We start from the raw sequence: 27,014 nt of genomic DNA, 5'->3' as shown, positions 1-27,014 counted from the left end.
GGCGAGGCAGGCCACAACCTTCAGGGCCCACAGTGCAGCCTGCAGTCAGATGCTCAGGTCTCGTGCCCTCTGCCTACCTGGGCTCCAAGTGGGTGGCTGTGCCATTGCCCACCCCACACCCCACAGGGCCCCTTGGCCTGGTCCACACTCTGGGTGAGGAGAAGGCTCTGTTCCCTCAAGGTCCTGGCCTCCACCCTGGAGTGGGGCGTCCTGACATTGGCATCAGAGGGCATGAGGCGTGCGAGGCTCACGGGACAGTTCCACCAGAGCCAGCGCTGGGTGACACGGCGGTTTCCACTTCTCTCATGTGGCCGTTGCCATGACCTCTTCCCTGCGCTCCTGGGCCCCAGCCTGTGGCCTTGGTCCTGCTGCAGCCGGATTGGGTGGGACAGTGGATTCTGGAAGCCAGAGCTGTGGGTGGGGTGTGCCCAGCTGGCTTCAGTCCCCTCCAGCACTGGCCTGGCTCTCCCAGACACAGGGGCTGGTGTCCATGCTCAGGGCCCCTCATGTCTACTTGGAGCAGTGGGCAGACCGGCTGCTCTCAGCCATACCCTCCTCCTTTCCCCAGGAGCAGAGCGGGCCATGGGTCCTGCACTGGGCTGATGAGGGGAGACCAGGGACACGGATTGCAGCCGGCAGCAGCAGGCACCAGAACCAGCAGCCTCGGCCTGCGGGGCCTGCTTCCCAGGCCGGCCGGACAGAAAGAACCAGGGCTGGCGGAGGCAAGGTGTCGGGGCCACCGATGGGCCCAAGCCTCCTATGCCTGTGGGGCCCCTCAGCCTTGGGCCTCTTCCTTGTGGCTCACTGTGAAAGGCCACCAGGTGGGACTGGGGGTCCCAAGTTGTGGCCACCTCTTAAGATCACCTCCCTGCCTCCCTCCTGGGCCACTTGATAAATGGAGTCATGGGCTTGCACCTCAGACTGTGCTCTCTGGGACCCCCGATTCGAGGGTAGGCACCGGGTGGACACGAGGCGGCTGATCCTCCAACCTCACTTCACGTCACCGGCAGTGTCTGCTGCAGGCCCGTGGGCAGCTGGACCCACCCATGGGTGCCACTGCCTTTGGCCACTCACCCTGGGGCTGGCACACGGCCCCTGAAACATGAAATGTTTGTGGGTGGTTGGGGGTGGGGAAAAGGCTCCCTGCCCACCCAGTCAGTGCCTGCCTGGGACCGTGAGCTCTGCCATCGGCCACATGGCACAGCCACTAGCAGGCCCCAGGCATTGCTCCTGGACAAGGGGGTGTGACGGCAGTTCAGGGCTAGGCCCACTGTCCCCAGACACAGCCCCTGCCCAGGAGTGGCAAGCAGGAAGGCTCAGAAAAGGCTGGACACGGCCTTTAGGGGGGCCACCATGGGGTCCCAGTCCCCCACCTGGGGACCTTGTGCAGCCTGGGCTCTGCCTGGTCCCTAGTCCCTGCTTGTCCCCTGCATGGATGAAGTGTGCCCATTTGATCACATGAGGACCCTCATGCCAAGGGGCAGCTGGCAGCAGACCAGCGACTGCTCTGCCAGGGCACCTGGCCCAGACACCCGGGAGGGCAGAACTAGGGGAGTCCCTGTCCTTGCACTGACCGTGGCCCCAGCTGAGGACAGCCTAGTGGACTGTCCCCTGGTGGGGTGGTTGGAACAGGGAAGGCCTCCTGAGGAGAGGGGGTAAGCCCGCACCCAAGCCCATGTGTGCAGCAGAGGGGCGTGTTCTGGGGCAGCTGGACGGAGACCCCACAGCGGAAGCGCACATCCCCCGGGGGGATCCTCAGCCCTGGCAGGGCACGGCTGGGTCTCAGGCAGGCAAAGCGTCCCCCAGCAACGAGAAGATGGGTCTTAGGGCTGCTGCCTCATCTGAGGGAGATGTGATGGCTGCAGAGGTGGGAGCCGTGGGCAGAGTCCATGGCCCCTGGGGGAGGTGGATGGGTGGGCGGGGGGTGCAGCAGTGATTTCTGAGTGTGGCTCTGTGCCCCCTGTGTCTGGAGGGGTGCTGGCTGGGCAGTCGGATGCTGGCCTGGACCCCCCTAGGGGCTGGGAGGTGACAGAAGGGAGAGTGTCTGGGGGTCAGCTGGGAGCCCCTGCACCTTCCTGGGCTAGGCCTGTGCCCATCCTGCCTCTGAGCTGAGGATGCTGACCCTGCCTCACTTAGCGCCCACCAGCACGGGAGCTCCAGGAGGGCGGGGAGCTTGGGCGTGCTCATTCATGGCGGAGCGAGTGCCCTAACTGGCGCCTGGCATACAGCAGGTGCACCATCCGTGCTTCAGTAGGGGCACAAGGAAGGGGCGGAGCAGGGCACAGGCTGAGGAGGGACTCTCCGGAGGCCCTGGATTGGTTTCTCTGGTTGTTTTGCTTTTTAACTGCAAATCAGCCCCTGCGTGGAAGAGGGCCCCCCACTCCCCAGCAGCAGGAGCAGGGTGAGGGTGGAGGCAGCCCCAGCAGGCCCCTAGCCCAGAAGACGCTGAGCCTCTGTCTGTGGGACAGAGAAGGTTCCGTCTGCCATGATAACTTCCACACAGGGAACGCTGGCACTGGGGTGTGGGTAGCACGTGGCTCCCTGCTCAGGCTTTCCCACCTAAATGCCACAAAAATCACACTCCAGACTCTACGAGAGGCTCTGCACAGAGCACTTACCGTTGGGGTGGCAGGGTGGGGGTTCCGGAGGTCCACACGGCGGCAGGGTGGGGTTCTGGAGGTCCACGCGGCGGCAAGGTGGGGTTCCGGAGGTCCACGTGTGGCCTGGCACGGTCAGCTCAGCCCTCCTGTGCAGCTGTGCTCTGGCAGGGATGGAGGAGCTGTGCCGGACAGTCCCTTCTGGCCCCTTCCCAAAGTGATATGCATGAGCTCGGGGCCCCAGCAGACAGCAGACTGCATGGGGTCCCAAAGTGGACAGCAGAGGGGGACAAGGGGTCGGGTGGCGGGCACCCCAATCTCCCTGTCCCTCCTCATACCAGGTTTCCCTCCACCCAGAGCCCTCTGGGAGCCCACGATGACTTCCTGGGCCTGGCACCAGCCTCCTCGGGCTCAGATCTTGACCCAGCCACCTTGGGCCCTTCCCATGCCTCTCCCAGGCAGGGGCTCTGGGCTCCCTGCTCCCAGCCTGAAGGGCTTCACCCCTCCATCTGCTCAGGTGTCCATGAGGCCCCACCAGCCCCACCAACCTAGCACTCCCCACCCAGCCAACCTTCCACCTTCTCACAAACGTGCGTGGGGGACAGGCCCTAAGGTGGCCTCGGGAACCCCCTAGTGTTGATAGCCTTGGGTGACCCCTTTCCACCAACAGACTCCAGGAGGGTGGCCGGGTGCCACATCTGTGGTCACAGCACATTATCCCCACTGAGAGCCTCTCCTGGCTAGCCCGAGGAGCAGGGCCTGTGCTGGGGACCACACCTGGTGAGGAGCTCAGAGAGGCCTCCAGCCAGCGAGAAGCCAGGCCTCGGTTCTACAGATTTGAGGAAATAATTCTGCCAACAGCCTGATGGTGCCTGGTGACAGAGCCCTCCCCATCCCACGTTGAGACTGCAGCACGGCCACCTCCTAGACTGCATGCTGGACAAGGGGCCCCTGCTAAGCCCTGCCTGGACACGTGGCCCACAGAAGCCACGGGACCATAAATGTGTGTTAAGTTTCTAAACATGAGGTAATTTGTGAGGCAGCAATAGAAAGCAAAACCACTATCAATTCACTCATTTTTATAGCTGATGTTCGGTTCTCTGAGGCCTACTCAGGAGACTGGATTTTCCAGAAACTGCAACAGTGTGTCCCAGCCCACATGCCCCTCCCTCACATGACCTACACAGACAGTGTTGGGGCCCCTGCCCCAGGGGGTGGCTGACCTCTACACACCAGGACCACCAGCACAGTGCAGCAGCTTCTGAGGCACATGTGTCCCTCCACCTTCCTCTTTGGGACACAGACACTGGGAACCACCAGCCATGCTGTGAGGAAGCCCAGACAGCCACGGGGAGCCACCCTGTGGAAGCATCACAAGCAGCTGTTTTGGCAGGCAGCTGCCACCATCTGCCCTGGGTGTGAAGACGCTACTCAATGGCACCATCTGTCAGCTGTCCCATCACCCCAGACCCCAAGTCCTCCCACTGTCAGGATCAGAGGCAATTGTATCTCTACTTCCAGGACACATCTCCCCAGAGCCGATGGATGACATACTACTGCCTTGTGCTATCAAGCTTCAGGGGGCTTCTCAACAAGCGACCCTGGCCACCTCCCTGATGGAGTGTGCTCCCTAGGCAGACGGGCTGATGTACACTAGCTGCTCAAGAGAAGCCCGTTGGAGGCATTGAGTCACCCAGCCACACAGGCTGCCCCTGTGGAATTCTGTAAGCACCAAATGCTGAAAGTTTGGAGGGTGAGAGAAACCCTTGGGCTGGGAGGCTGGTGGGAAGGGAGAGCGCCTCTCCTGGGAGCCCAGGGAAGAGCCGTGCACAGGTGAATTCTAGGCAGCCATCCTGGCCTTGAGGTTGGGGTGGGTGGGTTAGGGCAGATCTTTGAGGCCGCCCCAGCCTCCGCCAGCTTCTGCCCCATCTCAGAGCAAGATGAGTCACTCGTGCTTCCTGTGCCACTGAGTCCAAGCCTGGCTGGGGGGGTCAGCAGTCAGCATCTCTCTGCCTGAGGTCAGGAGCTATGGCCCCCAGGAGGGCTCTCACTGCAACGGCCTGGGGTCAGGCACCTCCTTCATTCCCACGGGTGTGCCGGAGTCCTGCTGGGCTGGTGAACGAACACTCTCCCCTGGTCTGCTTGGCCTGGCAGGAGCCACAGTGTGACGGGGAGCCGGCAGCGACAGTGGAGGCACAGCCCGGTGCAAACACTCTCTCCTTCCTCCTCAGCCCCCTTTCCAGTGAGCCCAGGGCCGCCGGGGTGTGGTGCCCAGAAATGCTGCTACGCCCTGCCCTCGGAGGAGGGCCGCGTAAGGGCCCTCCAGCCCCAACGACTCCTGCTGGGCTGCAGGTGCAGACAGCGTGACTACCACCAGCTCCACCGCACGGTGGCGTCTCCCTCCCCGGCCTCCCTCTCTTGGAACGCCGGGTGCCGTAAAGGAAACCCCACACCCCTGGCTGGCTGACCGCTCACGTGGTCTCGAGTCCAGGTACCCGGCATGGGGACTTGACTCTGCCGTCTGCCCACTTGTCTGAGCCTTCATTTCTTCATCGGTGGAAGGCTCATGATACTGGGATGGTGGCTGTGAGTTAGCCACGGGAGATGGGCTACAGCATTGAGGCCTGAACGAGCGGAAGCAGGCAGGGAGCTCAGAGCCCTGGCTGGGACAGGGTTGGGGCAGAAGGGTCCCTGTAGGCGGGTCTCATGGTTTCCTTGGCCCTGTCACAGGGAGGAAGGCCTGGCCTTCCCAAATCTGCAGTCCCAGCTCTGCAGTCCCAGCTCTGCCCAGAGGAGTGGAAGGGCCAGGGCGGGCCAGGGACACCTGGGACACCGTGGGAAGCAGGTGTTCCGTCCTCACCGCATGGCCGTCTTCTTGCTATAAAATCATAGACATCTGCAGAGGGAAAGAGGGGAAAGAAAGGCTGGTTCAAAACCCGTGGCACCCTGACCAGGCCTCCCTCTGGCCTCTGCCCAACTCTTCCAGGCTTTTTTCTCTGTGCAGGTGGTTTCATTTTAGATTTATTTTCTTAATTGTTAAAGTCATAGAACAGCAATGGAGAGAATTGAGAGAAAACAGTAGGCCCACTTCGGGTCACCCGCCCTGTAACACCTGGTGCCTGGCTCCCATCAGCCACTCGCTGGCTCGGGGACCTGGGGTCACAGGCCCACCACCCATCGTCGCCGCCTTTGCCCAGTTTCCCTGAGCGGTCTCCTCCCAGCAGGTGCGAGGCCGCCAGGTGGAAATCCCTGCCTTCCCGTCTGTTACCCGGGTCCCACTACTGGCCCAGCCAGGCGCCTCCAGCCCGGCCGGTGGGCAGCTGGGGCCCGGGATTCCGAACGCCCTGAGGGGCCCTGCCCCCGCCGCGCTCACCCACCCGCGTCGTTCCGGGGCCCCCACACGCCGGCTCTCCGTCCCCGGCCCCACGCGCGTGTCCCCTCCTCCCGCCCCGCGTGTCCCGGCGCCCGGAGGTGCCGGCAACTTTGTTGACCAAATTCCTGAGCGCGCTGAGCCGCAGGCTAAAAATAACCGGCCCAGCGCGTCGCGCCCTGACGGGCCGCGCGGTGTCACCCGTGTCCAGAGCCCCGGGGTCCCGCCGCCGCCAGCGGAGTCCAGGCCGGGCCGCGAACCCAGGGGGCCGGGGGCGCCCCGCCGCGTGGCCCGAGGTGGTCGAGGCCCCGAGGGGGTCCCCGGGCGCGGCCCCGCTCTGCTCCCCCGGACTCTCCGGCCGCCGGCTCCCGGAGCTGAGCCCCTGGGGACCCCGGTTACCCCGCGCGCCCCCAGTGCGCTGCCCGTGCAGTGCCCCGTGATGGCCGCCAGAGGGCCCTGTCCCCTCCTCCCGCCCGCGGCCGGTCCCCACCCCTTCCCACAGCTGTTTCCCGCAGGAGATTGACAGCTGGGCTCCGAGTTGCCATGGGGATAGGCAAATGAGGGCGGCGGGGCCGGGGCTCCGATTGGCCCGGGGGCGCGCGCCCCTCCCGGGGAGGCGGGCCCCGGCGTCCGGCTCTATAAAGGGGCGCGCGCCGCTCGGCGTTCAGCCGTGGGAGGCGGGGCCGGCCGGCGGCGCGGGTGGGACGCAGGAGCCGACGCGGAGCAGCCCGAGGCGGCGGCCGCGGGGAGGGGGGACGGGAGCGCGGGCCCCGAGCCGCCCGAGACACCCGGCCGGCGGCACCCCCGGTGCGCCGCCCCGGAGTTAACCTCGTGAAACTTTTCCCTGCGCCCCTCGGCGCCGCAGCTCCGAGCCGGCGACCCCCCGCCCCCGCCGGGACCGCCGCCCGCGGGGAGCAGGGGGGGGAGAGGCCCGCGGCTCCCCCCCCACCAACGCCGCCCGTCGGGGCGCAGCCGGGCGCGGGCCCCGGGCGATGGCCGCGGAGCTGGCGATGGGCGCCGAGCTGCCCAGCAGCCCGCTGGCCATCGAGTACGTCAACGACTTCGACCTGATGAAGTTCGAGGTGAAGAAGGAGCCGCCCGAGGCCGAGCGCTTCTGCCACCGCCTGCCGCCCGGCTCGCTGTCCTCGACGCCGCTCAGCACGCCCTGCTCCTCCGTGCCCTCCTCGCCCAGCTTCTGCGCGCCCAGCCCGGGCACCGGCGGCGGGGGCGGCGGCGCGGGCGGCGGCGGCGGCGCGTCTCAGGCCGGGGGTGCCCCGGGGCCGCCGAGCGGGGGCCCCGGGGCCGTCGGGGGCGCGTCGGGGAAGCCGGCGCTGGAGGATCTGTACTGGATGAGCGGCTACCAGCACCACCTGAACCCCGAGGCGCTCAACCTGACCCCCGAGGACGCGGTGGAGGCGCTCATCGGCAGCGGCCACCACGGCGCGCACCACGGCGCGCACCACCCGGCGGCCGCCGCGGCCTACGAGGCTTTCCGGGGCCAGGGCTTCGCGGGCGGCGGCGGCGGCGGCGCGGACGACATGGGCGCCGGCCACCACCACGGCGCGCACCACGCCGCCCACCACCACCATGCCGCCCACCACCACCACCACCACCACGGCGGCAGCGCGGGCCACGGCCACGGCCACGGCGGCGCGAGTCACCACGTGCGCCTGGAGGAGCGCTTCTCCGACGACCAGCTGGTGTCCATGTCGGTGCGCGAGCTGAACCGGCAGCTCCGCGGCTTCAGCAAGGAGGAGGTCATCCGGCTCAAGCAGAAGCGGCGCACGCTCAAGAACCGCGGTTACGCGCAGTCATGCCGCTTCAAGCGGGTGCAGCAGCGGCACATTCTGGAGAGCGAGAAGTGCCAGCTTCAGAGCCAGGTGGAGCAGCTGAAGCTGGAGGTGGGGCGCCTGGCCAAGGAGCGGGACCTGTACAAGGAGAAATACGAGAAGCTGGCGGGCCGGGGCGGCCCCGGGAGCGCGGGCGGGGCTGGTTTCCCGCGGGAGCCTTCGCCTCCGCAGGCCGGGCCCGGCGGGGCCAAGGGCGCGCCCGACTTCTTCCTGTAAGCGCCAGACCCCGAGCCCGCGCCGCCGTCGCCGGGGACAAGTTCGCGCAGGCCTCCCGGGGCTGGGCTCGGACTCCGCGGTCCCGGACGTGCTGGCCCCGCTGCGAAGTCTGCGGGCGCGTGGCTGGAGGCCCCTTGGCTCCCGGCCCCGGTTCGCGCGCGTCTGCCCGGGTCGCCGTCCTGACGTTGCGCGGGGGACGGTGATTTCCAAGGAAACTTGAGCCAGGTCTAACTTCTTTCCGAGCGTCCACTTGTACATATGTCGAGCGCGGTTCTCCGTTCCCACTGTCGCCCTGCCCGCCGAGGGGCTGCGCAGCCGTCCGTCCCTTCCCGGGTAGCCCCTGCCTGCCCCGGTCCTCCTCCTTCGTTCTCGTCTCAGCTTCCCTTTCCCTGCCTTTTAAAATCAGTCTTATTTTCGAGGTATTTATATTTATTATGCTTGGTGATTACGAAGGAAAACCTCGGAGGAAGCCCCTTCCTTTCCCAGCCGGCTCCGCCCTCAGTCGCGAGTCGCAGCATGTGTCGCTCGCCAGGAGAGGCCCGGCCCCTGCCTGCCCCGTCCCCGCTTGCCCCCGACCCTGCTACTGGCGTTCCCTGGGGGTGAAGCCAGGGACGTCACCTGTGCTGTGTCCAGGCCTGCTGTCCTACTATGCTCATGGGGGGAGGGGGGTGAGTCCTGTGCTCAGCCGGGTGGGGCTGGCCCGGACCCCGAGCTGCTGTCTCTATGCACCAGAACGTATCTATGACTCCTGGGAAAATATATCTTATTTTAATCTTCAAGAGAAGTGAAAGAAAAAAGTAATGCAGAGTATTTCTAGCAGAAAAGAAAATTTTTTTAAGAGGAGGCTTTGTGGCCAGAGCCTCCTGGCATGGGGCGGGAGAAAGTGTTTTTATTTTAATTTAAATTGTGTTTCGTTTTGTTTGTGGAGTCTTTCTTTAATGCTTCATCACTTTTTGGACTAGCGGGGAGAGAGAGCGAGGAGGCGGGTGCTCCCGCCCCTGTAGGCTGCGCCAGGCCCCTGGGACCTGCCCAGTTTTCTGAGGCCCTCAGGGGCCTTCTCCGGGATTGCAGCCCGTCCGCACCCCGCCCTTGAGCACTCGGAGTGGAAGACGCGCCAACTCGTTGAAAGTTTTGTTGTGTTGTTGGTTTTCGTTCGGTTCTTTTTTCATTTGCTACGAAACTGAGAAAAAGAAAAAAAATACACAAAATAAACCCGTTTAGATCCAAGTCACTGCGGCCTGGCTGGTTTGTCGGCCGTGTTTCAACCCGAATCGAAGGAAGAGGAGGGCCCTGCGTTGGGCTTGGTGCTGGCCCTGGGTGACGGGTGGGCCCTCGGTGACTGCAGGACCAGGGAGACACTGAGCAGCGAGGCGACGTCAGCCAGCCCACACCCTGCAGACCTGGGCCCTCTGCGACTGCCCTCGGCGAGGAAGGCCAAGGGACTTTTGGGGAGAGTCACTGAGGCAGGCTGGGGGCACTGGGCAGGAGGCGTCCTTGGGGAGACGCACTGCTGCATCCTGTTGGCCAGAACTGTCCCCAGCCCTCAGAGCCTGCCCGTCTCCTCTCCCACCTGAAGGTGCAGCCTGGCCTCTGTCCTCTGAACGGCTGGCTGGGCATGGACTGGGGTCGCCGGGGAGGAGGCAACACCCCAGAAGCCTCACCCACAGGGCCCCAGGGCAGCCACAGGACGCGTCATAGACGGTTCCCTCCCTTCACCGCCGGAAGAGAGGCAGGCGAGGGTCCCTGGTTTGCAAATTTTGAGAGAGGGCTTCTGGTCTGCGAGGGCTCCCCAGACTCGCCTTCCTTGGGAGGAGGCTGTGCTCCTTTTCCATCTGGGGGAAGCAGAGGTTCTTTCTGGGGATGGGACAGAGTTCTCTGCGAGTGAGTCTCCTGAGGTTGTTTTGTCGTTTCAAGCAGAGAGACCTGGAGGAAGGTCCCCGCCCACCTCCGCCTTTGCCTTTGGGTCTCTGTGGGAGTTCAGGCAGAGCCCTAGCAGGGGAGCTGGCCGGGCCGATGTCTCTGAGGTAGAAAGTGCTGGTGGGAACTAAAGAAATGTGGGTCCAAAGCAAAGCTGAAGGGACGAAGCCGGCAGAGACTAGTGGGTTCCAGCCCGCCTCGGGTGGCTCTGTTGCCAGGGGCTCCACCCGGCCCGGCTTTCGCTCACAGAGGCCATCCTTCGCCGAGGAGGGGCGGGGAGCCTTGGGCACATTCTCCATTGGGAATCAGCTGGCTGAGTTCTTGTAGTCCGAAGTCGTAAAGAGCAGAGGACACGGGACACCTGAGTTTCACCATCGCTGCCCGGAGGAGCCCTTTGTACAGATCCTTTCTCCTGGCTGAGAAACTGCAGGGCCCAGTGACTCCCGGCAGCCCGGCTCAGAGGCCGCCCTTTTTGGAGTGGTGGCGGTGGGCAGGGAGAAGTGTCACCCTCCCGGCCCCTTATCCCCACCCCAGGCGTCCGGGAGCCCGGCACTCAGCGGCCAGAGCTGCGCCTCCCGGGGCATGGGGCCTGGGAATGCTGCTGGAGGCTTCCTGGGTTTGGGACTCAGAGGAGCCCAGGGACCCTCTGCTGTGCGCGCCGGCCCTGGGGGCTTTCCGGCTCCCGCTACCACTGCTGACATCAATTCACTTTCCTCTTTTGTATTTTCTCCCCTCCTTCTCTGTCTTTCTCTTTCATCTGTCCTCCTCCCCACCCCCCCACCACACACGAGGTACAGCAGGCAGGTGAGCACGGGACGAAGGGACCCCTGTGGGGTCTGCTTATTCCTGTGTTCAGAGATAGAGCTTTTCTGAAAACCATTCTGGGGGAGTGGTGAACCCCGAGGGAAGACAAGACGGCCATGTGTGGAAAGCGCCTTTGGCTGCAGGCGCCCTCACGACCACCCACAGGGCACACCCCCGACTCAGAGCTCCGCACAGCTCCAAGGGCTGGCTGGAGGCCTCGGTTTGCCCTGAGGGCGTCCCTGGGGCCAGTGTGACCCTTCGGAGGCCCTGCTGCAGCCAGGCCTGCCTGGGGCCGGCAGCGGGGTTGGGGTGGGTGGGCAGCTCTGGGGTTCCTGGCTGAGGGAGGTTGGGTGGACGTGGAATCGGGGAATTGGACCCCTCAGCTCCTCCTCACTGGGCCTGGGGCCCTGGAGGGCAGCAGAGCTAGAGTGCCAACAGCACTCCTGAGCACGTGTCCCTGTGCGTGTGGAGGCAGCGCCAAGGTGCCCGAGTCTGAAGGCAGCTGGAGGGCGCCTGGAAGGGGCATCCTCAGCTCAGCTCCTGGGACCCCAGCCCCTGACCGGTCCTGTAAGGTAGCTGACCTCATGCACACCTGGATGCTCCCAGAGGTCAGTGATGGTGCCTGGCCTGGGTGCCCCCGCCCCTTGTCGCCGGAGCCAGAGCAGGCAGGGCCTCCTGGCACCTCGAAGGTGCTGTCCTCTGCCTTCCTGGAGGAGGCTGCCTGGGCCCACAGGATAGGGCTTGTCTTTCACACACCCTGACCACCACCCCACCCACCCCACATGCCCACCGGGGGCCCACAGCAGGGACCCAGGTGATAGTCCTGGCCCAAGAGCTCCTGAGGGAGACACCCACCTGAGTGTCCTGCGGCGGCCCCCACGAGAGCCCCGTGTGAAAGCGGGAGCCTGGGGCCTGAAGCTGCCTTTAACAGGGCCATGCAGCCTGAGAACCTCGAGTTCTCAGGGCAGCTCAGATACGTGGCCCCAGGAGTTGTGCCCCGCCTCCTACCAGTGGGAGCTGCCATTTCCCAGGGAGCAGGGAGAGGCTGAAGGGGCCAGGGTCAAGGCCCTGGGCCTGGGTGGACACCCACGGCACATGCTGGATGCGTGCCCAGGAACACGGGCTACACTCAGCCCCCCACACTCACCCGTGCACAGCAGCCCACCTGGATGGGCTTCGGCCCCCTGCCTTAAGCACCCATCGGCCACACGCAGGGCTTGGGCTGGGGGTGCTCATGGCAAACAGGCCTGCCTGGGCTTCACCTCCTTCCCCTGCAGTTCCCAGGCGCTGGGCCGCGTGTGCCCTGTCTGCAGCCTGCAGCCCCAGTCTTTGTGCCCCCCTCCTCCACGGCCCCCCAGATTCCCACAGTGGACGGCTGTTGGCAGGGCCCTCCCCGGCCTCCTATAGAGCCGGCTCTGAGATCACGGCCAGCCCCAGCCCAAGGCTGGGTACACTGTGGCATGTGCACACGTGCATGGGCACGCAGGCATGCAGACAGCCCAGCACGTGGGGGCAGACGCATGTGCACACAGACTCTACCACGCGGACGCACATAGCAGACATGCCTGTGGCCATGTGTGCACCTGGCCAGCACATGTGAGGGTGGACTGACACCCAGACACACACCTGTGGCTCCTCTGCCCCACATGCACCCTCACCCCATGGTTTTGTCTGTGGCAGTCCTTCCTGCCAAGCCCACCTAGCCACAGCGGGTTCCTGACATGGGCCACTCCAGTGAAGTGCAGTCTTCAGCCGCTGTCCGCCTGGTTCAGCCCAGCCCACCCCACCCTGTCCAGGCAGAGGGGTCCCAGCCCCGTCCTGCCTCTCTTTGCCACCTCTCTCCCAGCCCTGGTTCTTGGAGTCGCTGTGAGGGGCCAAGATGCCCTCCAGGATGGAGGCCTTGTTCTCCACGGCCGGGTGCTGAGGGCTCCCTAGGGTCACGCCCTCTTCCAGGGACGGATGTGGGGTGCAAGACCCAGCTGCCCATTGGTTGGAACGATCACTAAGCAGCCCAGCCAACTGTGGGGGGCTGAGGGCTCCACTGGCTCAGCAGGGCCTTGGCTCAGCCCTGGACACCCTGAAGGGGCCTGTCCCACAGATAGGCCTATGGCAGGTCACAGTGTCACGAAGGGACTTGGCCCGGGGCCAGCACTGACCTGCCTCTGGGTATGGCTGGGAGCCTGGGGACCCAACACCTCCACCCTGGGTCTCGAGGAAGGGCAAAGCCATCCCTGGCCCAGGGCCTGGGGACGTGGAAGGGGGTGGGTGTCAGGAAGAGCCTGGCCTTCTCCCCAGGAAGCCTTGGTATCCCCACCTGCCAGCCACTCTGGGAAGCAGACACTTGGGAGCTTTGAGACAGTCACAGAGGCAATGGGGACATTTGGAGAACAGGAAAGGGCCACCGCCCCTGTGGGGTCCATGCTCTCCCTTGCCCAGCCCCCACTCCTCCCTGCTGTCTCACAGCTGGACCAGCCCTGCCGCTGCTGTCCCTGGGCCTGGCTGCCTGGTCAGCACTTCCCAGCCACGGAGTCCAGAGAGGGCTGGGGAGGCCCAACAAGGGTGCGGGGCAGGGTCTGAGCCCAGCCTGGCTCCACCCTCACAGGGCCCACCTCCCTAAGGCTGAGGGTCCTGGCAGGTTGCAGGGGGGCAGCAAAGGCTGAGGTGAGGACAAGGGCTGGGGTGGTCCGTCTGGGAGAGTGCGGATGGGGCGGACCTGGGGGAGACCTTTCTTAACAGGAACTGGGAGGGGTACGGAAGTGGGGGGGGTAGATGCAGGGTCTGGGTTCCACCTTGATGATGGAACCCCTGGGGTTGCACAGGGAGGGGCAGCACAGGGTGGACTTTGGGGGTGCAGTGTGTGGGTCAGCAGGGACAGCCTGAGGCTGTGGGCCAAGCCGGAAAGGGTGGAGGTCTATGGGGTCCGGGCTGAGCCTGGCTCCTGGGGGATGTCTCGAGGTGGGGGTGGGCAGCTCCAAAAGGAGTGTACTCTGGGGTCCCTGAGAGGAGGTATTCAGATCCCCAGGGTCCCTGGGAGTGGGTGGCGGCCAGGGGAGTCTAAATTAGGGAATCTGGGGTGGCAGGGGAGGCTGGCCGGGAGTTGGGGGCAGCCAGGGCCTGGGAAGTGGGACCAGTACTCAGAGGGCTTGGCAGTTGTGGAGGAAGAGGCAGGGCCTGGGCGGGGTCCGAGAGGGAGGCTGACCCAGGAGGAGGGAAACCTGCTTCATCACCTGGAAGGAAGAGGAGGCAGGGGTGGAGGAAGAGAGTGTACCCCCAGTCAGGAGGTGGCAGGAAGGTGGAAGTAGCTAGGACCCCACACCCGACCCCCACATGAAGTCTGCAGCCACACGGGGAGCAGTGACAGTGTAATTTGCGGCTGGTGGGCTCAGCGCCTGCCTGATTCGCAGTGACACCGCTCAGCTGCCCAGGGCTCCAGCTGTCACAGCCAATTAGCCTGAGGCCAGGGAGGAGGGGCGGGCGGGGCGGGCATGAAGGGGTCAGCCACGGGGGTTGCAGGAGGGGCGGGCAAGGGAGGGGGCCTCTAGCTTTCAGGCCCGCCTGCGCCGCCAGGCACCCTAAACCAGCTGTGGAGAGCAGGAAGGTGAGGCACCCCAGCAGCAGCCCAGCAGGCCTGAAGCCCCTCAGCCCAGCCCCTGCTGTCCGCTTCAGCCCTGGTGTCCCCCGAGCCTTGCTGCTTCCTCCGTGCCGGCCTCTGGGACCCCAGCGGCCTTGACGCCTGGCACCCGAGGTAGGTGTCCCGAGGCCAGGTGGGATCAGTTCAGCCTGGAGGATAATTCCTTTCTTCACTCAAGCCACCGCCTTCCCAGACAGAGCCACTTCGGCCCCTCTGTCCCATGCGGCAGGCTCCGCCCTGGGGCCTCCCTACCCACACTGCACCTCCTGGCACCCCCTCAGCCTGGTTTCGCTCCTGGGGACGGCCCCTTCCCCTCCCTCCCACCCAGTCCTCAGAGGCTGACACAGGGAAGTGTCTGGAACAGGACAGGCACCAGGCCTGAGGGCCCTGATAACCCCCCAGGAGCAGCCTGGGAGCAGCGGTGACAGTGTGGGCAGGGTGCTGGGCACAGAGGAGCCCCAGGCTGTTGATGGGGCCCCCATGGGACTCTAGGGGCCGCTGGCTTCTCTGTGAGCGAGGGTCCTGGAGCCCCTTCTGCAGCATCCTTGATCCCGCTCCTGGCTGGAACCGAGGTGTCTGGTCACCTCCCCAGCGGGGGGTGGGGGGAGGGTCTTAGGGATAAACCCCGTCTTCAGGGAATTCACACGCCATGGGTGGCCCCTCTCCAGCCATTGCCTCTGCCCAGCTCTTGGTACAGATGCCCCAGGGGAGCTGGTGCTCTGGGAGAGGGGTGTAGCCCACCGCTCCTCTGAGACAAGGGAGTTTCAAATATGGGGCCCCTGCTGGGCCCCCCCCCGTCAGCCCCAGCTTCTCCCTGGAGCCTCTGGTCTCCATCTTCAATCCTAAGGCTACCCCACCACACGGAAGCTGCCCATGCTGTCCCCGCCCTGGAGCCCACGCTCCTGAGGGACCTGCCGCCTCCTGCCCCTCCCCAGCCTCAGCACTCCTGGGCGTCCTCCTCATGGGAAGCCCTTTGCCGACCCCACAGCCCACAGCGCAGAGTGCAGCTCCCTTGTCCCAGAAGCTTCGGCAGTGCAGGTGCCTGGCCTGTCCTCGGCCCCAGCTCCGCCCTCTCTACTGGGGCCCGGCGGTTGCCCCTGCCCCACGGCCGGGGTCTCCTGCCCATTTGCTGCAGTGCTGGGGAGGGGCTGTGCTGTGCCAAGCGGGGCACTGGTGGCGCAGCAGACGTGTCAAGAGGCCGCACTTCTAGGCAGACATGCGTTGGAGTGTGGGAGACGCTCGGGCTTGGGCACCGCAGGGCACACAACAGCGGTGCCGGGACTGTTACCCCAGTGGAGTGGCGGGGGCAACACGGTCCTGGGCAGCACAGGGCATGGCTATGGGAAGAGGAGAGGGTGCTGCTAGCACACTTTAGCCAGGCGGCGGGCGGCACGGGGCTCGGTGATGGGAAAAGGGACTGGAAGATGGAGAGCAGGAGGCAGGGCAGGCCAGAGGGCAGGGCCAGGAAATCGGGAGGGGAAGGGCGGGGAGGGAGGGGAGCCTTGGTAGGTGGCGGGGCCTGCGTGTGGAAAGTGGCGCTGGAGCAGCTTCACGGGAGCAGCCAGTGCGATGGAAACAGGGGGGGCGGCCAGGAACTGGGGACAGACCCTGGGGCCACTGTGGGGGCAGCAGGGGCTCCTGCTTCTGTTTAGAGGATCATGGGGGACACTGACTGGAGCTGCCACGGTCCAGGGAGGTCACTGGCAAGGCTCACTGAGACCCTCAGTTTCTTCCTCACTTTTCTGCCCGATAGTTTCAGACAAGCTCGGAGCCCTCAGCTTTCTCCGCTGTAAAATGGAAATTGTAATAATAGAACCTGTCTTCCTGCTATTTCTTGCAGATTAAATGGGCCACGGGGCACACGCAGGGCTGTGGGCTGGCCCCCCACCCTTCCATTCCCGCTGGTGGTTCCCTGCAGAGATGCTTCCTCGCCCAGCGTCTCTGCCCTCTGGGTCCTGGGGGTGTGGCATCGGGGATGGGACACTCTGTCAGCCTTGTGCCCTTCCTGGGCCCACCACCCCCCGGAGGAGCAGGAGCCTGGCCCGGATGCCTCGGAAGGGCAGCCCCGCAGCGCATCCGAGGGTGCTTGGTGCACCACGCCAGCACCACCATACTTGAGAGCTCAGGAGGCACGGGGGGTGCCGAGGGCTCGTGCAGGGTGGCAGTCTGGAAAGGCCCTGGTTTCTCCCCACCACGTCCAGGCCTCTTCCCTGCAGCAGGGTGGGGGCTGCCATTGCCTTGAAGGTGGGCCAGGCAGGGGAATGTGGGTACAGGCGGGTGAGGCTTTGGGGGGTGGGGATTGGGGCGGGGCCCTGGGCCTCATCACTGGCCTTGGCTGGGTGAGGTGGGCACCTCCCAGCCACCCCCCCATCTAGTCACCAGGCCACCCCCACCATGGTGGCAGAGGGGCTGGACCAGAGGAGCCCTGACCTCTGCCCCTCCCCAGCTGGAGGTGGAGGGGGAGCAACCTCTCTGGGCTCAGTCGCCTCATCTGTAAAAAGACACTGACCTCTGCCCTCCTTCCATGCGGCATGCACACAGGGGCCTCATGAGGAGTAAAGAGAGGGGTCTGGTCAGCAAGCCCTTCGTCAGTCTGAGAAGGCTTCTTGGAAGAGGAGGCTCTGTTCAGAGGGGAGGGCGTGGAGTGGGATGTGCCTCTCCAGGTGCACTGGGGCAGGGTTTACAGGGGCACCCCCAATCCGAGACCAGAGACATCTTAGCCAGGTATGTGGGGCTTGCAGAGGGGCCAGAGGAGCAGAGCTTGGCTCCTGGCAGGAGGGGAGGAGCAGGCGTGGAAGGGGTATCCAGAGTTGCCATCCATGGGGGTTCCCGGCTCAGCCCAGCTCTGCTCCCAGAAGCCTTTCCTGCCCCTACTCAGCAGCAGTGTGTGGACCCACCACTCCAGTCTCCCTCCTCTCCTCAAACTCCCTCACCCCTCCTTGCACAACCCTTCCCAGAAGACCTGGGCACTAGGGGCTGTCCTTGGGGACAGAACAGCCCCAACCGCTCCCACTTTCTGCTGAGTTTGGGGAGCTGGCTTAAGCTGAGCTCAGAAACTCTGGGGCCCTGGGGAGGGCACTTAGGGCCACGTTGAGGTTAGATCCAGGAAGGCATGACATTTAACATTCTCCAAAAGAGAATTCTTTCTGCAAGAATTCATGCGGCAAGCCCAGACACACTTCTGGATCCCGCTGTCTAGCACACTTTAGCCATTAAATCTTCCTACCCACATACACACGAATAACACTGCAAACGCACTCTATAATAACAAATAAAAATATGTTGTCTAATCTTTCTTACCTGGAAAGATGTTTACCGAAACTCTCAGGGCCAGCCGAGCTGCTGCCCACACCCCCAGGCCAGGAGAGCCCAAGAGGCACAGTGCCGGGGTGGGAGGGTCACAGTGACCCCTCCTTTCCCCCGACCTCCTTTCCTGGTGACAGGGAGAAGGAGCAAGGTGAGGAGGCTTCACTGTGACTCTCAGACCGAGAGCTGTGCCCTCATTCGCCTTTGGAACCTCTGGCCTGAGGTACCTTGAGGCTCACTGGTGCTCATACCTTAACTGCAGACCTCGGCAACTCACCGAGAAACGTAAGTACAGGTAGCAGACAGCTAAAGGAACAGTGACTCCAGCAAATTAAATGGAAATTAATGACTCGTTTGTCTTGGCCTGTTCTCCCAGGGTCTCCTGGCCCAAAATGCCAGCTTCTACCTCAGCTGTCTTGTGGGTAACCCCCATATAGGCACCGAGGAATGAGAGCTAAGCAGAGCCCTGGCACAGTTAGGGCCTGAGGAATATCTCACTTTATAGTGTTACTACTCAGCTATTTCCTTTTATATAATCGTTTATATAATCATATATTAGTTTATAGAATTAGGGCTTGAAGGATGCCTTTATATAATCATTAATAGTTGATAGTATGAGTGCCTAAAGAATATTTCCCTACATATATATAATTATATCTTACTTCATAATCGGAGGAATGCTTAGAGTGGACAGTACAGAGCATGAATTAAGGAATAAGCAGCTTATCATCAGAGGAATGTCTGGAGCAGACACAGTGCAGAGCATGATTTAAGGGAAAACAGTTACACCAGGACAAGAATCCATGGCCCAGGCAGCAGCGTTCAGTATCGTAAAGATGCCCGCTGTATGGCAGCCTTGGGACGAGAGCCACCCCTCCTGATAAAGGAGTTGTAGGACCTTGCTCCAGTTCTTGAGGAAGGCCGTCCTCAGACCAGCGATCCACCTTGGTGACTGTGAACTTTATCAGCTCTTGCTACTGTGCTGCTCGAAAAGCATCTTCTGGGCCCGGCGCAGTGGCTCATGCCTGTAATCCCAGCACTGTGGGAGGCCGAGGCGGGTGGATCACGAGGTCAAGAGATCGAGACCATCCTGGTCAACATGGTGAAACCCCGTCTCTACTAAAAACACAAAAAATTAGCTGGGCCTGGTGGTGCGTGCCTGTAATCCCAGCTACTCAGGAGGCTGAGGCAGGAGAATTGCCTGAACCCAGGAGGCGGAGGCTGCGGTGAGCCGAGATCGCGCCATTGCACCCCAGCCTGGGTAAAAAGAGAAAAACCCCGTCTCAAAAAAAAAAAAAAAAAGAAAAAAAGAAAAAAAGAAAAGCATCTTCCCACAGAACCCATTGGAAGCTGCCAGGAGGTGGCGGTAACCCTGACAGCTCTGTCACTGCCGTGTGACTTAAAGGATCTTCCTATAAATCTTCTTAGAAGTAGCTTCCCATAGATAGAAGTATCGCACACTGCACCCCCTTACTGCACATGGCCGACCTTCAAGCCTCGGTGACCTAATGGGGGTGGACCCCTTACTGCACACGGCCCTTGCCTTCATGGGAACGGGCCCCTTGCTGCGCGCTGTCCACCTCCTGGCCTAGGTGACCTAATGGGGGTGGACCCCTTGTTTTATTGCTCACCACCTGCCCCCTAACCTATACACAATAAATACGCTTCTGGACATTCGGGGCCTCGCTGACTCCGCTTATAGGTGGCATGGCCCCCCGAGCCCAGCTGCATTTTCTTTGTACTTCTGTGTCCTGTCTCTTTATTTCTCGGACTCTGCACCTCAGCACAGCAGAAGGGACACCCCACGACCCTGTGGGGCCCTCAGCCCTACACCGTCTCATCTGCACTTCAGGAAGGAGGACGGTGAAGGAGGTAAAGGGCAAAGGAGCACATGAGGCGGGGGTGGGTGGATGGGCAGACGGGTGCCAAGGAGCGGCAGCACGGGGAGGAACGGGGGGGGCAGTGCTGGATGGAGGGGCCTATGGATGGTTCTCCGTGGGCGAACAAATGATGTGTAGGTGGGTGAACAGGCGGATGAGTAGAGAGGTGGGTGGTCAGTTTGGGTGATGGATTGATGGGACGGTGGGGGAGTGGGGGCTGGGCAGATGATTGGGGGGATGATGGGTGAGCGGATCAGGGGGTGTGTGGGTAGGAGTGTGGGGTGGGCGGGTGGGTGGGGGGTTGGGGTGAGTGGGAGGATCAGGGGGTGTGTGGGTAGGAGTGTGGGGTGGGCGGGTGGGTGGGGTGTTGGGGGTGAGTGGGAGGATCAGGGGGTGTGTGGGTGGGTAAGGGGATGGGGCTGCCTGGGTGGGTGGTTTAGGGAGCTGTGGACTGACTCCAAAACTGGAGTGAGGGAACCCAGCTTGTGCACCAGCACCTCTTCGCATCTCTCCCCTGCGCCCCTCTTCCCTCTCCTCTCCAGGGCCCTCCTCAGATCTCATACCTCCATTTTTGAGAAACTGGCCCCACCCATGCAGCCTCTCTACCGCCCTTCCCTCCGAGCTTGTTTCTCCCCGCGGTGGCCGTGGGATCCCCGTGCTGCTTCTCTGCCTGCTTTTCTTCACCTCTAGCATCGGCGCTGGGAGGGCAGGGCCGTGGGTGTCCGGGGTTGATTTCGTAGAGGCTGCAGAGTGCCTGGCACTGAGGAGGTGCTCCGTTAGCATTTGTTGAAAGGAAAGAAAAGGAAAGTGCAATGGTGAGATGGACTGCCCCTGCCCAGCCTCTGCCCGGTCTCTTCCTGGCCCATGCCCGACCTCTGCCCGGCCCCTGCCCAGCCCCTGCCCAGCCTCTGCCCAGCCCATGCCCGGCCTCTGCCCAGCCTCTACCTGGCCCCTGCCCGGACCATGCCCAGCCTCTGCCCGGCCCATGCCCAGCCTCTTCCCGGCGTCTGCCCAGCCCATGCCCAGCCCCTGCCCAGCCCCTGCCCAGCCTCCGCCTGTCCGTTTTCCAGACACCACTGTCTTGCGGCTCCCTCTAAACTCTTCTCTGGCTCCGTGGCTTTTCCAGGTCAGCCTGGGTTGCTTGGGCAGCTCTGAGGCCTGTCCTCTCTTGTCCCTGTCCTCACCTATCCCCGAGAGCTTGCACTCCTTCTCTAGGATCTGGGCCAAAACGGCCTCCTCCAAGAAGCAACCCAGGCTGTTCTGTGAGCTGGGTTCCCCCTGCGTCCACCCCCGCCCCCACAGTAGTGAAGCCTACTGTCCACCTGCTGCCATCAGACTTGGGGCCAGTCTGGGGCCTGGCACACAAGTGGGGCACTGCACAGGGTTACTGACCTGGCCCCTGCTCTGTGCCTACCAGGGATTCCATACTTGGGCCTGGGGGTCTTATTCTGCAAGACCCCCTGGGCCCAGTGGTCTCCGTGGCCTCCAGGGCCTCTGTGTCCCTCAGCAGGTATGGGCTCTGCTCTCCAGCCCTTCTGCGGCCTTATGGGACGCTGCTCTGTCAGCCGCTCTTCTGGGGCAGCTCACTTTGGCATCAGCCACATCCAGTTTTGTTTTGTCAAAGTGATGTAGGCACATCTGTTTTTTAGAAATCAAATGCAGTAAGACATGAAACAAAACCCAGGCATCTCCTCCCATGGCCCGAGTCCCCCACTCAGCAAGATAACTGCTTTCAATGCTGTTTCTTCCAGTACGCTCCTGATACACCCCAATCTCATCTTGAATTGCAGCTCTCATAATCCCCATGTGTTGTGGGAAGGGCCCGGTGGGAGGTAACTGAACCATGAGGGTGGGTTTTTCTCATGCTATGCTCATGACAGTGAATAAGTCTCAGGAGATCTGATGGTTTCACAAAGGGCAGTTCCCTGCACTCGTGCTCTTTCCTGCCGCCACGTGGCATGTGCCTTTACTCCTCCTTCAGCTTCCGCCATGATTGTGAGGCCTCCCCAGCCATGTGGAACTGTGTATGAGTCCATTAAACCTCTTTTTCTTTATAAATTACCCAGTCTTGGGTACGTCTTTATTAGCAGTGTGAGAACAGACTAATGCATCTCCACATCTCCAGATAAAATGCTTATATTAGTATTTCTTGATTTATTAATTTTAGACATTGTTTAGGATTTCACTCCATGACACATTCGCTCATTCTCTCCCCACATTCTCCTGATTTACTATCTCAGCATTTTTTAGTTTAGGCTGGGGGCAGGAGCTTATGCCTATAATCCCAGCACTTTTTGGGAGGCCAAGGCAGGCAGATTGCTGGAGCCCAGGAGTCCAAGACTAGCCTGGGCAATGTGGTGAAACCCCATCTCTACAAAAAATACCAAAAAATTAGCTGGGCATGGTTGGATGCACCTGTAGTCACAGCTACACAGAAGGCTGCAGTGGGAGGATTGCCTGAGCCTGGGAGGTCTAGGATGCAGTGAGCTGTGATAGCACCACTGCACTCCAGCCTGAGTGACAGAGTGAGACCCTGTCACACACATACAAAAAACCCCACAATATTTTTAGCTTAAAAATATTCCATATTTACATTATCATGACTACATAAGGATTATTCTGAACAAAGTGATATAATTAAATGCTCCTTCCTGAGCAACTTCTTTGTTTTTCCTGGAGTTAATAATTGCCTCCTGGTTTTCCTTTGTTTGGTTTTCTATGTGTCAATAACAAATTCTTCCTAAATGGTATAATCATTTTGGAAATCTCTCGTGACATGGCTTCCACACAGAAACTTGCATTATGTAATCTAGGAAGGCCATTTTCCCTGGATACCTTTCAGCAGGAGTTATCCCGTTTCCTGCCGCATCTGGACTGGCTGCTCTCCAGGCCTGCTGGGAATACCCCTCCTGCCTCACCTGTGTTGGCACCCCCTTATCTTTCTTGGTTGACTTCTCCTTGTAGGGGAGCATCCTTCAGATACTTCTTCAGAAGAGATTCATGGGAGGTAAGTGTTTTGAAATTTAAACATCTAATAGTGTCATTAGTATTTCCTCACACTAGACAGATAGTTTGGCTGGGTATAGAATTTTCTGTTAATCTCTTTTCCTCAGCATCTGTAAGGTACTTTGTCTTTGAGCTTCTGTGTGGCTACTGGAAGTCCAGTTCCATCTTTACTACTAATCCTTGGTATTTGTGGAGGCTAAAGTAACATCACATGGAAGCTAATCCACCATGCTGACTTCTGACTAACACTGGTTCCAGGAATGCCTCTGAGATTTTCAGTTTATCTGTTGTTCCTTGCATAAGAGCATGTCTGCAGGCCTTGCCTTTAGGTCAAATTCCTCCCCATTCCCTCTGAAGCCCATATACCCTTTTCCCTATGGTATATAACCCCTGGGTCTGGGAAATAATGGTGTGGAGATCTATGTTTCTTGTGGCTACCCAAGACCACTCTTCTGTTCATAGGATCCCCAATAAAACATGCTAACAATAAGCTGGACTTGCCTGCCTCCTTCTTTGGTTTCTCAGCTCCTTCTGCATTCGGGGGTTACCTTACCCTTTTTTGACAGTATGTTACTGGGTGTGGTGGGACATTCCTGTATTCCCAGCGCTTTTGGAGGCCAAGGTGGGAGTATCACTTGAGTCCAGGAGTTTCAGACCACCCTGGCTGCAGCTTAGGCAACATAGTGAGATCCCCATCCCTACTAAAAATAATTTAAAAATTAGCTGGGCATGGTGGTGCTCACCTGTAGTCCCAGCTACTCAGGAGGCTGAGGTGGGAAGATTGCTTGAGCCCAGGAGTTAGAGGCTGCAGTGAGCTATGATGACACCACTCAGCCTGGGCAATAGAGCAAGACCCTGACTCAAAAAAATAAAAAAAAAGAAGAAGAAGAATTCCCTTTATCCTTACAAAGAGAGAGGGCTGGGTGCGGTGGCTCACGCCTGTAATCCCAGCACTTTGGGAGGCTGGTGTGGGCGAATCACAAGGTCAGGAAATCAAGACCATCCTGACCAACATGGTGAAACCCCATCTCTACTATAAATACAAAAATTAGCTGGGTGTGATGGCGCCTGCCCGTAATTCCAGCTACTCAGGAGGCTGAGGCAGGAAAATCGCTTGAACTGGGTAGTCAGGAAGGTTGCAGTGAGCTGAGAACATTTCGCTGTACTCCAGCCTGGCGACAGAGCAAGACTAGGTCTCAAAAAATAAACAAATAAAAAGTGGGACCTCTGGAGCCAAGCTGCCTGGCAGAATCCCAGCTCCGCACTCCCGGCTGTTGACTTTGGGGAGGTGGGTGTGACCCTTCTGTGCCTGAGTTCTCTCATAATAGTGGCACTGACCTCCAGGTTTATCATGAGGATTCAATCAGCCGGCAGGCCCGAGCGGCGTGGCTGTGCTTAGCTCCCTGGGAGCCAGTCGCTGGGCCCAGCTGCTCTCATCACAGTTCTCTCGACTCCGTGGGTCTCCCTGGTTCCGTGCGTCTCCGTGGCTCCGTGGGTCTCCGTAGCTCTGTGAGTCTCCCTGGCGCCATGGGTCTCTGTAGCTCCGTGGGTCTCTGTGGCTCCGTGGGTCTCCCTGGCTCCATGAGTCTCCCTGGCTCCGTGGGTCTCCCTGGCTCCGTAGGTCTCCCTGGCCCTGTGGGTCTCCGTGGCTCCGTGGGTCTCCCTGGCTCTGTGGGTCTCCGTAGCTCTGTGGATCTCCCTGGTGCCATGGGTCTCCATAGCTCCGTGGGTCTCTGTGGCTTCGTGGGTCTCCCTGGCTCCGTGGCTGCTTGACCCATTCCACTTGAGGCACTTCTCACCCGCCTGCTGGTGCTCAGCTGACCAGAAGCGAGGCCTGGCACTCCAGTGCCCTGGAAGAGGTTTTGTCGGCAGACAGGCCTTTCTGTAGAGGACCAGGCAATGGACTGGTGGCTTCATGGGGAATCTATCACTTTCAGAGGCTGGTCTTGTCCCTCTGGCCATTGAGTTGTTTTTCAGGGAAGGTTCCTCTGCTCTCCTGCCTGGGGGGCTGTGGGCTGCTGGTGTCATTGCTGAGAGGAGGAGAGGTGGCTGAGCTTGGTTTGTGATGGTCCTCAGTCCCTGTCTTCAGTGAGCACCTCGTGCCCACCCTCCAGCGAGCCTGGTCCCAGCCAGTTTCCCCAGAGTCTCCTGTGGCTGGGAGAGGTCAGAGGGAAGGGCCCAATGGCTCTGACAGATGCCCACCTGGGCCCAGGAGAGCCTCTGGCTCACCATCCGCTCCACTCTGCCGAGACAGGTGCCCCAGCCACGGAGTGCCTTGCCACCTCTTCCCTCCCTGGGGGCTGCTGCTCCACTCCCATTCTCTCTGTCCTGCAGACAGCACTTCCCTCTTCCTCTTTTGTCATTTTGGTGACGTTTGGGGAAGGCCTGTGTGCTCCAGAGGCCGCGTCTCGTGGAGCCTGGTTCCCAGGATTTAAAGGGCCCCTGGATATTTCTCCACTCAGGACAGGGTGAGCCAAGACCCCTCCTACTCCAGGGCCTTCCCTGGGGGACTGATGGGGGCAGGGGCAGAGGCTACCTCAAGGGAGGCCCGAGCCACCCAAGATGGGTTTGGGAAGGGACAGCAGAGCTCCCAACAGCTGGGCAGGGCCAGGTCCAGCTCCACCCATGGCCCCCCGCTCTTCCTGGGCTGCCAGTCCCAAGGGCATGCCTTGGCTCCCAGCCTGCCAGGTCCTTCGTGGCCCCAGACAGTGGGCAGGGGGATGAGGTCAGGGAACAGGGACCACTGCCTCTCTACCCCCTGTCCCCATTAAGGGGACAATGGGAGAATAAGCACTTTTCTTTCTTCATTTCCCCCGCTGCCTGCTAATATCATATTGATGATAATTTCTCTTTAATGGGCTATTTGCAGTAATTATGATACACTGAGAGAGTAATTGTATCTGACTCCGAGTGCCCACAATGGCTGGGGGGGAACATGGCCTTCTGCCCTCTCAGCTGGGGCAGCTCTGCCCTTTGCTTGGGACTAACCGCCTGCCCAAGGCCCCTGGTGCCAGGGCCATGTGGGTCTTTGCCATCTGGGAAACACAGCCTTCAGAGGCCAAGACTCCAGGCTATCAGCCTCCCAGAGCTGATGGGGCCTCTTTCCCAGGCTGGGGGACCCCAAGAAGCACCCCCATCAGAGCTAGGATGAGGCTGTATACCGCAGGACAGAGCACTCCTGGCCCCCTCCTGGGGGCAGCTGCCGGCTTCCATCTGGCTCTGACTTGGGCACCCAGACTCCCCAGAGGACTCTGAGGTCCTCATCACAGCCAGCCAGCCCCCGGGAGCGGCTGGCTTCACAGGGCAAGCCCTGTGGCCTCTGTCTCTGCTGGGACATGAGTGTTCCCAGACAGAGGCTTCCCTGCCTTGATCTGGTTGCATGGAGTGCCTGGCACACTGCACGAGAGCCACAGATACTTGTTAAATGAAGGCAGAAACCTTGAAGAACGTTCAACCCAGTCTGGCGGCTTTGGTCACGGCAGGGTTATGCCACGTGAACACCTGAGGGGCTCGCTCCCAGCTGCAGTTCTCAGGGAGCTGCTTCCACAGGCACTAGCTGTCTGTATCACTCACTGCCTCGGAGGCATGGACCCGGCCCCCCCGGCCCCTCACGAGGTTCCACCTCCTCCCAGTCCTGCCACTCGCTCTTTGCAATGCCCACATTTGCCATCCGGGGCCCAGGCCCAGTTGGACAGAGAGTGCTCGGGTACCCAACAACAGTTGGGGCCTTCTCTGTTCCTGGGACACCCCAGCCCAGGTAGAGGCCAGAGGCCATCCAGGGGGTGATGTCAGTCCCAGGTCTTAGGAGACACAGGAACTCCAGAGCGCACTGTGTCTCTGGCTAAGACTCCGCTGCGACTCAGTGACCTCCCAGGCTTGCCCTACCCTCACTTAACAAGGGGACCATCCTTCAGACACTGAGCAGGCTGTGTCCAGGAAAGAAGCTACTAGAGCCAGGCAGGGCCCTCATGGAAGAGTTGGCTGTGTCTACACCACCCTCAGTCCCAGCCACATGGTCCCAAGAGCCCCTTGGCTCTATCACCACTATCACCACCATCATCACCGTGACCACCACCGCCACCATGACCACCACCATCACCATGACTGCCACCACCATCACCAGCACCACCAGCACCATCACCATGACCAACACAACCATCACCACCACCATCACCACCAGCACCATCACCATGACCAACACAATCGTCACCACCACCATCACCAACATCATCATCAACACTATCATCATCACTATTACCATCATCACCACCATCACCAGGACAGCCACCACAACCATCACCATCACCATCACCAACACCATCATCAACACCATCACCATCATTACCACCATCACCACCATCACCATCACCATGACCAACACAACCATCACCGCCACCATCACCATGACCACCACCATCACCATAACTGCCATCACCA

The 27,014-nt window shown here is 61.3% G+C and overlaps 1 protein-coding gene across 1 annotated transcript; it reads left to right on the top strand.

The window, feature by feature from the left end:
* The first annotated feature begins 6,639 nt into the window (after window positions 1–6,639).
* MAFA (MAF bZIP transcription factor A) lies at window positions 6,640–9,264 on the top strand. Its single transcript, XM_032255038.1, has one exon. The coding sequence runs from the start codon at window positions 6,960–6,962 to the stop codon at window positions 8,031–8,033; it is 1,074 nt and encodes a 357-aa protein (XP_032110929.1). The 5' UTR covers window positions 6,640–6,959; the 3' UTR covers window positions 8,034–9,264.
* The last annotated feature ends 17,750 nt before the right edge of the window (window positions 9,265–27,014 follow it).

This window comes from Sapajus apella, unplaced genomic scaffold, assembly GCF_009761245.1.
Source record: "Sapajus apella isolate SASKATOON/1434 unplaced genomic scaffold, GSC_monkey_1.0 scaffold3, whole genome shotgun sequence".
Taxonomy (NCBI): domain Eukaryota; kingdom Metazoa; phylum Chordata; class Mammalia; order Primates; family Cebidae; genus Sapajus; species Sapajus apella.
This window is presented reverse-complemented; position numbering and strand designations above follow the sequence as displayed.

Coding starts and splice junctions, on each gene's coding strand:
- MAFA (XM_032255038.1), top strand. CDS start 6,960: ATGGCCGCGGAGCTGGCGATGGGCGCCGAGCTGCCCAGCAGCCCGCTG.